Genomic DNA, 15,831 nt, shown 5'->3' with positions numbered 1-15,831 from the left:
TGTGAATGGACAAATTGCCCCCTTCCGTCTCCTTCTTCTTCCTCTTCCCCAGGACTCCTTCCTGGCCCTGTGTTCTTTTTCTCATTCCCTCTTTCTCTGAAGGGTCTCCTCTGTTCCTGCATCTTTACTGACCATTTCTCCTCAGTCAACTCTCAAATTCCCAGACCCTTGCACTCAGCCAGCCCTGAATAAATGTTTCTTGTATTAAACTGAATCTAGCTCTAATTTCTCTTTTGATCTTGGGTCCTGCCTCCCCCATGGCCTCCTGGATGTCTGCATGCAGATGCCCTATCAACACCCCCAGGTCCCCTCTGCCAAATCCTACAAACTAGTTAAACTTGTTGCCACCATTCTCCGGGGCATCTCCAGGGCATTAGCTCAGAGCATCCAGGACTCTACCCTGCTCACCAGTGACCTGAGTCCACCAGGTTTCAGATCTCGTTTCCATGCCACTTCTCAGACCCGTGCCCACTTCCTCCACTGGTAATGTTGCTGTCCTAGCTCCACAGCCCCACCCACCCACCCCTGATTTCCTTGCTTCCCTGGCTTGTCTTTTTTCCATTCATCTGCTTCATTGCTACCAAATCTATCTTTCTAAGACTTCCACTGTCTGATTGCATTGCCTCCAAACTGAGCAAGAACATTCAGGGGCTTACTGTTGTCTTGAGGTTAAAGTGCAAAGTCCACAGCCTGGCATGGAAAGTCCTGGAAAATCAGACCTCATTCCACCTTCCCAGCTCCACCAGATCCCAGTCAGGCCAGGCCTCCTAGCACAGGGCTTGAAATGGACATCCTTTAACCTTTGAAGTCTTTGGCTTCATTCAGGCAAGCACCCCTTCTCCCTTCCCCCCTGGAGGCAGGCAACCCCTTTCCCTCCCCTCAGATGCAGGCATCCCTCCTCACCTACACCCTAAGGGGCAGTGTAGTACATTGGGTAGAATGCTGAGTGTAGAGTCAGGAAATCTTAGGTTAAATCCTGCCTTAGGCACTCCCTAGTCTCACTCTGTGGGTGCTACTAGTCAAGTCATTTAGTTTTCCTGGGTTTCAGCTATAAAATGGAGGGCATAGAGTCATTGACCTCCAAGGTCTTTGCTGTTCTACAGGCATGACTGTTACATTGGCTGTGCACCCCACCAGGAGGGCCAACCTCACCCCACTTCAATTCCATAGCTTTCTTGGCTTCTTTCAAGACTCAGCCCCCCAGACCACTTTGCAAGAGGACTCCTTCAGCTCCCAATTCACCTCAGCCCCTTCCCAGACTTCAGCTGCGATTTCCCTTCTGACAGTACTTTCCATCTCTGCTGTCCATAGACTGTAAACATATAGTATTCTCATTTGATTGTGAGCCCCTTGAATCAGGGACTTTTGGGGACTTTCTTTATATTAACAGGTGTTCACACAGGGCCTGGCAAGCAGTAGGCACTTATTAAATGTTTGCTGACCTTTAAGGTTAGTCATGCTACAGAAGAGGCAGCCTGGTCTGACTCAGCTGCAGACCTCCAGAAGAGATCCCCAAGGCTGCGAGTCTTCCCTCCTTGCCAGATGTGACCCAAGTCAAGTGCGGTGAGTTGGCTTTACTTCCCCCTCCTCCTTCTTCTCTTTGTCTAGACTAGCAGGTAGGTAGTGAGCTCCCTGTTCCTGGATGGTGAACTCTCTCTGCTTTGTAGGGGTGCTAAGGTCGAGGTTTGAGATTCTGCCCCTTTTTTTTATCTTCAGGATCTTCCACTGGGTAAGGGAGCTTGGCTCCCCTGCCTGCCTGGGACCCTCTTCTGTCTTGTCCCTCTCAGCTTTCTCAAGATGCCCAGGAAATATTCCCTCGCCACCTGTGCCAGCCAAAGGGAAGTCCAACTCACCTTCACCCCAGCCTCACTTCCCCTTGGGGAGATGAGCCTTGCTGTGGTGACCACCAGGTGGGGCTGCTCCATTAGCTACAGACTTGGCTGCTGTGCCATGGCAACTGTAGGTAATGGTTGACAGGCAGGACACTGGCCCTGGCCATTCCCAGCTGCCGGACTGGGGCCAGGATGGTTGAATGGCACCCCACCTGGGTTTGAGGAGTGGACAAGCCTGGCTCCATCCTCAGGAGAGGACCCTCAAAGGTGGCAATAATGAGGGAGAATGCTTCCTGCCAGTCTGGGAGTCAGGACCTCTGAGTTCTGAGCCAGCTCTGTCCCCCAATCCTCATGGGACCCTGACAAAGTCTCTTTTCCTTCCCTAGCCAGTTTTCCTCTTCTCTATGTGTGTGGGGGTGAGGTGATGGCCACTGAGCGCCCAAGGAGAGGCAGGTAAAGGGCTCAGGGCTGGCAAGAACAGTCCCTGCCCTCAAGGATCTTAAATTCTATTGGAGGTGGGATGTAGCAAGTAAAACAAGTTGGGAGAGGATCAAGGGAACATTAGTACCTCAGGAAAGACTTCCCCGGCCAGAGATTGAGTCTAGGAAGCAAGAGAAGCTCAGGGTCTCTGTTGGGCTTCCCTGCATTCCCCACCAGGCTCCCTTTGGATCTATCAATGACATAGTCAACAGAACAGCAGGAGTCTGCTCTTGGATGTTCAGGTCCTGCAAGACAAGAACTCATAGAATGTCAAGACTGGATGAGTCTTAGAATGTTGGAATTTCAGAGCTGGGACAGAGTCTAGAAAGGAGAGCTTAGATTGCTGGGACCCTTCCAACAGAGAATATCTGAGTTGAATGGACTTTACAATAGAGAACTGTCTCTCTGTCTACCTCTCTTGCTCTGTCTTTATCTTTGTGTCTAATTTTTACAAGTCAGTCCTCATGCTTAACTTTCACGACTTCAAGCATTGGTGTGATTTTTTTTAGTAACCTTTATTTTCACTTTTGCTGAGGCACTTGCAGTGATATTGCCCAAAAAATCTCAAAAAAAACCAAACCCCAAGAAGTGCAATACACTTTGTGCAATGGATGGAGTTCCACTGGGCACTTGCTTGGTTTTGTTCAGCCTACTATCATGGAGTAAAGAGACCACCTCAGGCATGTTGCATCTTTTTATTATTTGCCTTTAAGACTCAAGTTCTGTTTGCAATTGTGACCCCCAAAGCCTAGTGAGTTCTAAGCTGAGAGTTGAAAAGGTTTGAACTGGACATCAAGATTAAATGTCAATTTGCCTGGCTAAGCTTTCATGCTTGAAGACCCGTAAGGATCTCAGCACAAGAAGCAGACCACTGATGGATTATTTCAAGCTAGCATCCTCCAATACTACCCACAAGTCATGGAGGACAGAGTGTGGGAGGCAATGCCAAGACCTTGCCAGTTTCAGTGTCTTCCAACAGCAATGAATAATACCCAGAAACTCTCACTTTGTTTTCAGAGGGTGGTCACAGTACAAAGGTTTACACCAGTGGAGTGTACTGTACAACTCCTTCACATCACCATCTGACACAGTAGAAAGAAGATTCATTTGTGACAACCCACTCAACCACCAGGGTTCCCTCAAACTGTCCTCAAGAGGTTGCCTAATTTTAATTCTTTGGAAACTATGTACAAGCAAAAGAAATGAGAAAAGCCAAAGATTTGTGGACTATAAGGAAGACATGCCCAAGTTTCATTAATAGTTTCTTCAAGAGGGAGACTGGATTGATAAATGGTCAAAGGATACGAACAGGCAGTTTTCAAATATATATAATCATATGAAAAAAATGCTCCAAATCATTACTGATTAGAGAAGTGCAAATTAAAGCAACTATGAGGTTCCACCTCACTCCCGTCAGATTGGCTAAGATGACAAAAATGGGAAAATGATCAATGTTGGAGAGGTTGTGGGAGGATCAAGGTTTTAATGCATTGTTGGTGGAGTTGTGACCTGATCCAGCCATTCTGGAGAGTAACTATGCCCAAAGACCAATAAAACTGATCATACCCTTTGACCCAGTAATACCAAATCTAGTCCTATATCCAGAAGAAATCATAAAAAAAATGAGAAAGTTCCACATTTCAAAATATTCATAGTAGCTCTTTTTGAATTGGCAAAGAATTGGAAATTGAAGGAATGCCCATCTATTGGAGAATGGTTGAACAAGTTATGGAGGACTATTTTTCTATTAGAAACTGTGAATGGTTGGACTGTAGAGAAGCATGGGATGAATTACAGGAACTGATGCTGAGCAAAGGGAGCAGAACCAAGGGAACATTGTACACATTAACAAAAGGGTGAGTTGATCAACCTTGATGGATGCAGCTGCTCTCAGCTATTCATAGCGTTAGGACAACCCTAGCAGACCTGCTATGGACAATGCTATACCCATCCAGAGGAAGAAAAACAAAGCAAAACAAAACCCTCCAAACCCTACAGAATCTGAAAGAACACTATGTTGGCTTTGTTTAAAAATTTCTCTTGTGTTTTTCTTTCCTATCTCATGGTTTTGTTTTCCCTTAATTCTAATTCCTTGTACAGAAAATAACTAATCCATGAACATGTTAAACACAAATGTGTATGTACAATATTCACCAGATTGTTTGCTGATGAGGGAAGGGGGGTAGGAAGAAAGGGTGGAAGGAAATTATGTAACTTAAAAATATGCATATGCATGTGGATGAATGTTAGAAAACTTTCACATGTAATTTGGAAAAATAAAATATCAATTAAAAAAGTTACGATTGGAGATTTCAGGCATGGCAAGCACTGGATACAATACTGCGAGCCAGGGCAAGCATGGGATTTGGAGTCTGAAAGCACGGGTTTCAAAACCTGCCTTAGACACAAGCTGTGTGACTCTAGGTAAGTTGCTTCCCTTTCTCTGAGGTTCATGCTGTATCTTTGTAAAATAAAGAGACTGTCTTTTTGAAGAGGAGAAAATATTGAACTATAGTTATTAATCTGTCCTTCCTACACTGACCTTACATTAGCACTGAGCTACCCCATCCCCATCCCATTATCCAAGTTATGAGAAGTCAAAAACTTTTACTAAAGTGCCTTGCCCCTTCCTGGCAATGACCTACCACCCTTCATCTATATACCCCTAATTATCTTATCTCTGCTCTTTGAGCAGAGTCTCTCTTCTACTCTCTGAGCTACCTACCCTGACCTAAGTCTCCCCCACATCCTCATTCACTTTTTTTTTTTTTTTGCAAGGCAAAAAGTGGCTTGCCCAAGGCCACACAGCTAGGTAATTATTAAGTGTCTGAGGCCGGATTTGAACCCAGGTACTCCTGACTCCAGGGCTATCCACTGCGCTTCCTAGCCGCCCCCCATTCACTTTTCAGTTGAGTTGCTGTCTTCCTGTGGGAAGCTAGCCCACTCTTGGGAAGTGTCATTCCCCACAAATAATTTCTCATGATCCTATTCCTTTCCTTACTGCTCAACTTTTCATGGTGTCTTTGAATGTTCAGGTTGTTTAGGAATCAGTAGTTTCCTGCCCTTTAGTCTCTCTTTTGGTCACAACTGCTTAGTGGTTTCCTTCCTTTATTTAGTTTTTCTTTCCCTTAGCAACCTTTTTTGCAGTAACCTATAAATTAAAATTTAAGCGTTTTCTTACTCCTCTTATGTTGGGGAGCTTGGTGATTTCTTCATCCACAACTAACCCACATAAATCCTTAAGCCCCTTTCCTGAAAGCCCATTCTCTGGGCTTCATTTTGACTCTGAAAAGTATTCTTTGTCCACAAAGCATCTCTAAGTGACTTAGAGATGAATGTTAGGGGTGTTAAGGAACTAAGGGGGGTGAGGGGGTTGTACCCCAGACTTTGCCTCAGGCCTTCAACCTCAAGACAGCACTACCTGTCTGGGGCTATTTTTCATTTAGATGATTTTCAGAACCATGCAGATCTACAGTTGTACAACCTTCTCTAAGAGATGGCAGGGAGGATGGGGGGTCAGAACTCAAGACCCAGGTCTTCCTGTCTTGAAGGCTGCCTCTCAGACAGACATGATTCTTTTACAGAAGCAGAGAGGAACACTGGAACTGGAAATGGACAGTGTTGGATGCTCCAAAGACCAATGGAGATTGGGCCCCATTCATAACTTAATAGAGAGGCTTACAGAACATAAGGGACCCACTTAAAGCCACCCAACTAGAAAGAATCACAGGGGAGATTTGAACCCAAGGCTTCGGGATTCCAGGTTCAATGTGCTATGTCCTGCAGCAGGCTGCCACACACATGTGTGGCACAATTCTACCCTACACTATACATAGACACTATTCACTGCCCCCTCCATCTATCTCAAAAAGAGGAGCTTGCACTGGAAAAGGTGGAGAATTGTTACAAGATGAGTCCCTAAGGGTGTCATGCAGCCATGCAAAAAATTTAGTGTAAGGAAGAGGAAGGAAATAAGCATGCCGTCCTGTGCCAAGTGCTTTTACAAATAGCATCTCCTTGATCCTCACAACCACCCTAGGAGTAGTTACTGTTGTTATTCCCATTTTACAGCAGGGGAAATAGAATCAAAAAGAAATTAAGTGATTTGTCTTAAGTTTCTGAGGCAGGATTTGAACTCAAATCTTCCTGAGTATAGGCTTGGGGTTCTATTCACTGCCTCAGCTATCTAGAGGAGGTTCCAAGCTGAGGACACAGCTTGAGCAAAAACCAAGAGGCAAGAGAATATAGGGTAGGAGCAGGGCCTGGAGGATTGTCCCTTTGGAGGAGCACTGAGGGCTTAGAGGGCAATGAGAAATAAGGCTGGCAAGGAAGCGAGGCACCACATGCTGGAAAGCTTTGAATGCTGACGATCTGTTAAATTATTTATTAGGTCAATGGATTTTGGCCATGGTGGTTCTGGTGGTTCTGCTGCATTTAGGATGCACCTGGTGGTGATAAGGCATCTGATTTGGACTCTGTAAGATGTGAGTCTGGAGCCCAGTTCTGACATTTGTTGTACCACCTGTCCAATGAGCCACATTGGACTTCTCTGGCTGAAATCTTTCTGAAGCTCCCTTTTGTATCCTAAGTAAAATACTTAGACAATCTATAGATCCCCTTTCTAGTTCCAGCATCTTAGGGTTCCAAAGCTTTATATTGTGACTAATTCTCTCCTGAGTGGAGAGGGAGAGGAGCTGAGGTGGGCAGGGCTCCCTGGCTAGAGTCATAGCCAGACTTTGCACCTGTTGTGGCCTTTGGGATCCGGGGTGGGGAGATGTTGACCCGGCCAGAGCCGGGTCCAGTCTGATGGTGCGTCTCCCTTGGGAACTTCCTAGGGCTCAGCTCCAGTAGTCTGAAGCGTGTCCCGGTAGGCCCAGTCATTGCGGAGGGGCTGGGCTGGTGGGGCTTGGTTTCCCCGGTTTCTGGGAGTGGGTGGGAGCCACGTCTGCACCACTGGCTCAGGCCACAAAATGCAGCGGAGCAGGAGACAGAGCCACGATGAGCCCCGTGTTCTGCCGAGGGCAGTCCTGGGAGAGGAGGGGGAGGAAGGCAGAGTCCAGGGGCAGGGGCTGACCCGGTTGCCATCTGAGCTGTGACTCCACCATCTCTGACCCCGGCCAAGCCAGCCAGCAGCTCTATGCCTTAGTTTTCAGGTCTGAACCCACGGGCTGGGGTTATGAACTTCCCCTCCATAGCTTCGATCTCCCTTCTCTTGGAAAGGGAGCTCGGTGATGGATGAGTTGTCATCATGCCCGCCTTGGGAACCCCAGGTCAGGGGCAAACCCAGGATGTGGTCGGGGCTCGACAACCTTGCCGCGGGCTGGGCTGTGTCCTTCCTAGCAGATGCCAGGCCCTGCGGCACTAGGCCACACAACCCTACCATGGGGTGGCTTCGGAAGGGACTTAGGGGCGCTGATGGTTCCATTTACGTCTCAGGAAAAGTCCAATGCCCCGGACCGGAGTCTGGTTTATCTTGGAAAGCGGGAAAGTGGAGTGGAGCCAGCGGAGGGCAGCTGCCCGAGGGGCTGGCGGCATCTGTGGCACGGCTGCCTGGGGTGCTGGCGGCATCTGTGGCACTGCTGGCGGCATCTGTGGCACGGCTACCCGAGGGGCTGGTGGCATCTGTGGCACGGCTGCCCGAGGGGCTGGTGGCATCTGTGGCACGGCTGCCTGAGGTGCTGGCGGCATCTGTGGCACTGCTGGCGGCATCTGTGGCACGGCTACCCGAGGGGCTGGTGGCATCTGTGGCACGGCTGGAGCGCCCTGGCACGGCTGCCCGAGGGGCTGGCGGCATGTGTGGCACGGCTGCCCGACTGGCGGCATGTGTGGCCCTGGAGCGCCCTGGCTGGAGGGGCTGGCGGCATGTGTGGCACGGCTGGAGCGCCCTGGCACGGCTGCCTGAGGGGCTGGCGGCATGTGTGGCGGCATGTGTGGCACGGCTGCCCGGGGCTGCCCGAGGGGCTGGCGGCATGTGTGGCACGGCTGCCCGGGGTGCTGGCGGCATGTGTGGCACGGCTGGAGCGCCCTGGCACGGCTGCCCGGGGTGCTGGCGGCATCTGTGGCACGGCTGCCCGGAGGAGCAGTGGGGGCGCGGCCCTCCCCTCCCCCGCGGCTCTCCGCACCCCCGGGTGTCCCCGCGGGGGCCCGGGCGCCCCGTGTCTGCCGAGCTGTGACCCCACGAGCCGCCCTGCCGCGGAGGGCCGGGGGGAAGACGGGGCGCCCCCGGGGCTCACGGGGCTCGCCCCCCACGGGCCGCCGTCCGAGGGGCTCCGGCGGGGGGGGGGCGGGGGGCGGCACCGGGGCGGCAGAGCGCGGGCGTGGGGGAGGGCGGTCCGGGAGCGCAGGGGCGCGTGCGCACGAGCCGCTGCGCATGCGCGCCCGGCCCTCGGCCGGCCGGAAGCCGAAGGGGGGCAGCGGGGGCGCGCTCTCGGCCCCGCCGCGCCTGCGCGGCCCCGCCCCCAGCAGCGCGGCCGCCCACGGGAGGCGGGGCCGGCCCGGGGGCGGGGCCCTCCGGCGGCGGCGCGGCCCCTTTAAGGCGCGGCGGGGGCGGGCCCGGGGGCGGGGCGGCGCAGGCGCGGCGGGGGCCGGGGCCGGGGCCGGGCAGCCGGAGGCCGCGGGGCGGGCGGGCGGCGGACGCGGGCCCGGGCGCAGCGAGGAGCCGCGCGGAGCCGGCGGGCGGAGGGGCCCGGCCCGGGCGTCGGCGCCGAGGGAGGCCGCCGCCTCGGCCGCGGGGCGCGGGGGCCGCGGGCTCGGCCCGCTCGGCCGGGGGGCCTCCCCGCCCCCCCGCCCCCCGCCCCCCGCGCGCGTGAATGAAAGTTGGCTCGGATCCCTGCGCAGGGTGAGTGCGCCCCGAGACGGCCAGGTGCCCCCCGAGACGGCCCCCGAGTGCCCCCCGAGACGGCCCCGAGTGCCCCCCGAGACGGCCAGGTGCCCCCCGAGACTCCCCCCGAGACGGTCCCCGAGACGGCCCAGGTGCCCCCCGAGACGGCCCCGAGACGGCCCCCGAGACGCCCCCAGGTGCCCCCCGAGACGGCCCCGAGACGCCCCCCGAGTGCCCCCCGAGACGGCCCCGAGACGGCCCAGGTGCCCCCCGAGACGGCCCCGAGACGCCCCCCGAGACGGCCCCGAGATGGCCCCGAGTGCCCCCCGAGACTCCCCCCGAGACGGCCCCGAGTGCCCCCCGAGACGACCCCCGAGTGCCCCCGAGACGGCCCCGAGACGACCCCAGGTGCCCCCGAGACGCCCCCCGAGACGGCCCCAGGTGCCCCCCGAGATGGCCCCCGAGACGCCCCCCGAGACGGCCCCAGGTGCCCCCCGAGACGCCCCCCGAGACTCCCCCAGGTGCCCCCCGAGACGGCCCCAGGTGCCCCCCGAGATGCCCCCCGAGACGTCCCTGAGACGGCCCCAGGTGGCCCCCGAGGTGCCCCCGAGACGCCCCCCAGCCGGCAGCGGCCCCCAGCGTGGGGGCGGGGGGCGCCGGCGGGGCCCAGCGCTTAGGCGCCGCTGTCTCCGCCGCGGCCCCCCCGGGCCCTTCCGAAGCCGGGGTGCAGCGCGGCACCTCCGGAGCGCCGGGGGTCTCGGGGGCCGTGGGAGCGGCCCCTCGGGCCACGCGCGAGGGGGAGTGTCAGCCGCAGCTCTTGAACCCCGATCCGCCCGGGGCTGCCCCGCGAGGGAGACAAAGGGACCCGGGCAGCCTTCCTGGGGGGCCCGGGGGAGGGGCCGCGGGGTGGCCAGGGCTTCGAGGCCCCCCGGGGGCGTTTCCCAACATCAGTGGGCCCCCGCGGGTCGGGGCCGGGGGGCAGCCGGGGACCGTACCAGGCGTCGGGCTCCGCCGGGAGAGGGAAACCGGGGTTGGGGGGGAAGCCGAGGCGGGGCCCCGGGGTGGGGGGAGCCCGCAGGCAGCCTCCAGACCGCCGTGGCGCCTGCTCAGGTGGGGGACCCACGGCAGGGAGAAGTGGAAACCCAAAGGACCGTCAAGGTCATCGTGGCCCACACTCTGCCTTACAGATGAGGAAACTGAGGCAGGACCCGGCCAAGGTCGCCAGCTCCACTCAGCCGCCTTGAGTCTTCTTCAGCCCCATTCTGAAGGGCTCTGAGACCCCCAGGACCTCCCAGGAAGGCCGGGGAGGGTCTTCTTGCCCCCCCAGTGAGCCTCCTGGACGGGGCTTAGGCCCTGGAGAACCTGGGCCTTCCTCGTCCCAGAGGCAGCCCTCCGGCTGCTGGACAGCTCTCCTTGGTACCAAGTGACTCTGGTGGGTAGAGGTCCCCCAGGGGAGCGCCCACCCTCCTCCTCTCTTCTTCCCGATGGAAGCCCCCTGAAGCCTTGCCCTTGGCCTTTGGAAAGTTCCAGGCCAGGGGTGCCCCCGGGCGGCTTCTGCCACAGCCTGTCCCCCCCATCCTCAGTGGTCGACTGCACTAACTCCTTCACCATGCATAAATGACCTAAATAAAATCATTCTGAAAAGGCCTCTTTTTCAAATGAGCAAATATCAGTCTTCTCTTTTTCGTTCCTCACCCATGGAACAAATTCTTGCCTTTGTGGAGTCCCCAAATATGTATACCTCAGCTCCATCTGGAGATTGGGAGTGTGGTTCTGTCCTCTCCGCAACCTTCTGTGGCTCCCAGTTACCTCTGGGAGCAAATACCCCCCCCCCCCCCCCCCCCGCCTTCCCCAGCCCGGCCCCCACCTTCCCTCCCTCAGCCCAACTTTCTCGCTCTCTTGGAGGTGAAATCCAGCCACCGGCGGTCTCTGATTTCAGCATTCCTCCTTTGACGTGGAACCATTGTGCCAGGCCACAGCAGGCCCTCCCTCCTCCACTCTGCCTCCCCATGTTCTCCAGCTTTCCCACCTTTCCCTCCTTCCGTAGGTCTCCCAGAACATTGTCCGTAGGTCCCCAGGCAAAGGCTTTCCTTCTTAGTTGGGATCCTGTGTGCTTCTCATCCCATTTGTTTTTCCGCTGTGGATGGCAACACCCGTCATTTCTTCCCCAGACTGAGTTTCATTGAGGAATGTCCTGGGACAAGTTGGTACAGGATCTGTTGTCTGAAAATGGGGGCATTTGGGGGGGCAGGCGCTGGTTGGGGGAAGCCTTTTCTCTGGAGCTTTAGGTGAAGAGGAGGAAGGAGCTCTCCCGGAACAGGGACTGCCTCAGCTTCTCCACCGTGTTAGTAGCTGCCTCCGTTATGGGTGTCTCTTAGGTTGCACAGATGTCAAAGCCTGTTTCACTGCTGCCTTAGAAGCTTGCTTCCTCTCTCTGGCTTATGCTTGTCTGGGATCCAGAGAGAATCTGGAATCTTAGGAGAATGTAAAAATGCATTTTTTCATCTCCATGAGGATGAGGTTCAGTGGGATCCTTTTGGGGTGGTGGAGCCATCCTGGCTAAGTGACCCTGGGCAAGTCCCAGACTTCCTCATTGTTTGAGGGGGCTCCCTGAGAAGGTGCCCCTCACCCCCAGATAGCTTCCAGCCACCTTGTCTCTCTGTGGCACAGACAGAGCAGTGATGCCTTGCCCCCTTCATCAGACCATGAGTCCTTGGAGGCCAGACCTGCCTCAGCTAGGATTCCCAGGGCTTAGAAGGAGCCTTCTTCCCCTCTTTTTTTTAGTTTCACTCTTCTCTGACATCTGGAAAATGGGAATAAGAATAGTTTGGTATTTGGGGAGCAGCAGTGTGGTCCAGTGGTGTGCTCACTGCACTTGGAGTCAGGAGACACCTACCTTTGACTCTTGGTTGTGGCACTGTGGGAAGCTGCTGACCCACTCGGATGTGAAAGGGAGGGCCAATAATCCCTCTTCTCATAAGGCCATCCTTAGATCCTGAACAGAATTGGGGGAAAGAGCAGCTGGGGGGAGCCGAGGGGCCCCCTCTGAAAGGCTCCGAGGACCCCATGCTCTTCTTTATCCTCCTACTGAAGCAGCCCTGGTGCGCTGCCCTCAGGAGGTGCATGGTCACTGAAGGCCGGCCTTCTGGCCAGGGCAGCCTCAGGAGGCCCCGGGGGGGGGGGGCTTCCCCCCGCCCCTGCTCTAGGTCAAGGAGTGGCTGGCAGCTGCCCCTAGTGGCCCCCAGGATAGTGACAGCCTAGGGGCTCAGGGATAGCCAGCAGGCAGCTTGTATATATGAGACTTCAGCCAGCACATATCCCAGGATCGGGGGAGGCGGATCCCAGTGTAAGGAACCGCATGGGCCATTCGGGTTAGCCCACTCCTCTTTACAAATGAAACTGAGGCCTGAGTCAGTGTCAGAGGCAGGATCTGAACCCAGATCCTCTGACTTCAGAGCTTGGGTTCATTTCACTGATTCACTTACCCTCCTGAAAGTAGGGGAAATCAGGAGACATGCCTAGTCTCTACAAATGGGGGAAACTGAGGCCCAGAGATGTGCCATGACTCACCCAACTTCATACAATGGCAAGGTCCACAGACGGGACTTAACCCTAGAGCCTTTCATTCCTAATTTTGAGAGACCCCTGAGGACCCCAAGAATTTGGGTTAGCCTAGTCCAGTTGGGACACTACTGTTAACCACTGGGTGACCTCTCGGTGTCACACACACTTACATGCATGCATGCACACACACATATGCACCATGGAGTCCTTGCCACATGCTCCCACTTGGTGTAGCTAAAACAAACAGGAGGAGGCCCATTTTTCAGGGCCAGAGTCACCCAGTAACTGGGCAAAGTCTGGTCTTCTGCCTCTCCTTCCCCATCCCTTCCAGACTTTAGGAAGGAAGGTGGCTTTGAAGACAAAACACTGAAGAATGGCAACCCTGGAGAAGCTGCTGGGGCTGGGTTTGGGCCTCCCAGTCCCCCTCACCTCAGCCTAGCCCTGGCAAAACCCAGCCTTCATCTCACACCAGAGATGGGTCCAGGGGCTGGGAAGGGAGGAGGGGACAGCCCAGCTGACATGGCTCAAGGACCTAGTGTGGGCCAGGCCTGTGGCTGATGCTGGGGAGTCCAGATGGAGGGGCCCTCCCTGCTGCAGGAAGCTTCCACTCCAGCAAGCAAAGCCAAGGGTCACCAGAGGGAGGGAAAGCTGAGAAAGGAGAGATCGCTTCCAGATGGGGTGGGGTGAGGAACCTGGAAAGGCTTTATGGCTCTAGAGATTTAGAGACCTTGGGCATCTGCTGAGCTCATGCCTGATGTCTGGAGAGATTTAAGAGACTGTCACCCAGAGAGGCCACAATGGAGAGCCAGGGGGGTCAGCAGCAAAGTGAACCACTGCCAATGACCGAAGGAGACCAAAGGGGCCTGAGAATGGTGAATATCAGAGAGGAGAGGAGCCTGAGAATAGGGAATGTCAGAACTGGGAGGGGGCTCAGAATGGGGTCAAGCTGCTCTTCTTCCATATGGAGAACTTGAGGCCCAGAGAGGGAGAGTGATTAGCCCAAGGTCACGCAGCAGGACCGGTTCTCCCTCCACAGCTTGTCTGGAGCCGGCCTTTCCCCATCTCTCCATCAAGGCCTTCCTTTAGTGCTGGGCTGCAGCCCATGGGGCTGGCAGGAGCCCTTTGGTGCCAGGGGCTCTGATCTGATGACTCAGTGACAGGCTTCCTTTGCCGCCTGAGACCATGGTTGTTCTCCCATCTCTCTGTCAACTTAGGGGTGTCCCTCAGTTTCATGCATTCAGTCAGCAAACACCAGGGAGAGATGAAGCAGAGGACAGAGTGGGGGGCTGTCTTTGGGGCCTGGGTGTCTCTGGGCCCCAAGGAGAGGGTAGTTACCCCCTTTGGAGCAGAGATGGTAGGGCTGGGGACTGCAGGGTGAGAAGTGGGCCTGGAGAGTCTGGGCCACAGGCTGTGGTCCTCCCAGAGTGGAGCAGTGACTACAACTTCCCTCTGTGCTGGCAGCCAGGCAGAATTGGACAGGCTGGTCCCTGAGCCTGTGGCCCTGAAGGGTGGATGGGTGGACTCCTCCCAAGATGGGCAGTGGCCTAGTGGCCCAGAAGGCAGCTCCCAGGCTAATGACAAGGACAGCTTTCCTGGGTTTTGGGGAGAAGGGAGTGAGTTGTAACTACTGGCCACATTCTGTTCTAATTGTCCAGAACAGGTTGTCATTGTACGCAGACACTTTGAAGTGGCCCTGAGGGAGACACACCAAAGGGAAACTGGGGGAAGCTGAAGGGAGAAAGGTTTTCATCCCAGGCCTGAGCAGGCAGGCCCCTTGAAGGATGGGCAGGGCTGCCTCCTGTTTGACCCCAGGAGAGATCTGAGCTATGGGGTTAGGGGCCCAGAGGCCAGTTAGACTGGATGCTGGTGGAAATCCTGCCCCAAAAGAGGAGAGCCTGGAGAAGATGGAAGTGGGGTAGGGTGGGACTCTTTCCCTAATGGAGACTTTGTGGGGGAAGGATACAGCAGAGGGGTATCTTGTGGGGAGGCTACTCCCAGTAAGGCATTCTATCAAGGAGAATGGCAGCCAGAAGCAATCCCAGAGGAGGGAAGGAAGGAGCCAAGAAGGGCCTCCTTGAAGGAGGAAGGGCTTGTTCCACATTGGGAGTGCCCAACTCCTGACCTGGCCTCCCTCTGACTGCTGAGCCTCAGCCTCCCCAGAATCCCTGGGAGCCTGTTGTTGGGGCTTGGGGACTTTGATCTCAGCTGCCACTTTAGCAAACAAGGTCCTTTGACAAACAATGAAATCCATGTTTGATCTTTTGATCTTATCTTGTATTGACCTGAAAGAGTTTAGGCCAGCCAAGACTAGTTCTTCCAGAGGCCATGCCTTCCAGGGTTTGGGCTTTGGGGATCTTACCTCTTGAAAGCCTAGTCAGGAGTGGGGATGACAGGACAGATCTGGCCACCTGAACAAGGCTACAGCTCCCACTTCACAGGCCCCCTTGGGCCTCACTCAGGGCCTTCACCTCCTTAGTGCTTCTCACAGTTCTGAGACTCTTCTGGTAAAACTGCCCAGAGCTTGGAGGTAGATCCTGGACAGAAGCAGTCTCTGGGACCTAGTTCCCAGTAAGTCAGAAATCAAGAGATGGGCTGCCACAGGCGATCACATTGGAAAGTGAACATCTATCATGATCTGGGACACAGAAAACTATAAATAAAATAGACACAAGAACTCCAAAAGTGCAGAAACTTCAGCCCCCTTTAGCATCAGCGTCAGAGGGCCTCAAAAGGCATTCTTGGGGCACCTTTTTGGGATGAGATGCTAACTGCTACATAGCATGGTGTCCACTGGCGTGGTCAGCTGACCAAGAGGAGATGAGTTGTACAAACTTTTCAGAAGGCAAAGATTTATATTTGTTCGATAGAGCAATAACAACAATGCTTCTTGTTTAGAAAAGCCATGAGAGTCCCAGAGGCCTGAGACCAAGGGCCCCCTCTTTCTGTCTGGCCCAGCCTGGCCCAGGTGACTCTCCTAGACCTTAAGGTCTTCTAGGGAAGGGATTGAGTTACCTTGAGAGTTGGGCTTCACTTCATGGGAAAACCCTTTTTCAGTGAAATAAAGGTCTGGCCCAAATCCCCACTAAACAAACCCAATCTTATAGTCTTAGATTGGTTGGGAGGGCAGAGTATACC

General features: G+C 55.0%; 1 protein-coding gene across 1 annotated transcript in view; it reads left to right on the top strand.

Annotated features, from left to right (window-relative positions):
* The first annotated feature begins 9,071 nt into the window (after window positions 1–9,071).
* GRAMD4 (GRAM domain containing 4) overlaps window positions 9,072–15,831 on the top strand; it is a 69,343-nt gene continuing 62,583 nt past the window's right edge. The window contains exon 1 of the mRNA XM_074227267.1: window positions 9,072–9,150. Coding sequence (XP_074083368.1) covers window positions 9,122–9,150 — 29 coding nt within the window. The 5' untranslated portion in view covers window positions 9,072–9,121. The remainder of the gene's footprint in view (window positions 9,151–15,831) is intronic.

Source organism: Macrotis lagotis, chromosome 2, assembly GCF_037893015.1.
Source record: "Macrotis lagotis isolate mMagLag1 chromosome 2, bilby.v1.9.chrom.fasta, whole genome shotgun sequence".
NCBI lineage: Eukaryota > Metazoa > Chordata > Mammalia > Peramelemorphia > Peramelidae > Macrotis > Macrotis lagotis.
The sequence above is the reverse complement of the archived record's forward strand: the minus strand, read 5'-3'. Positions and strand labels throughout refer to the sequence as shown.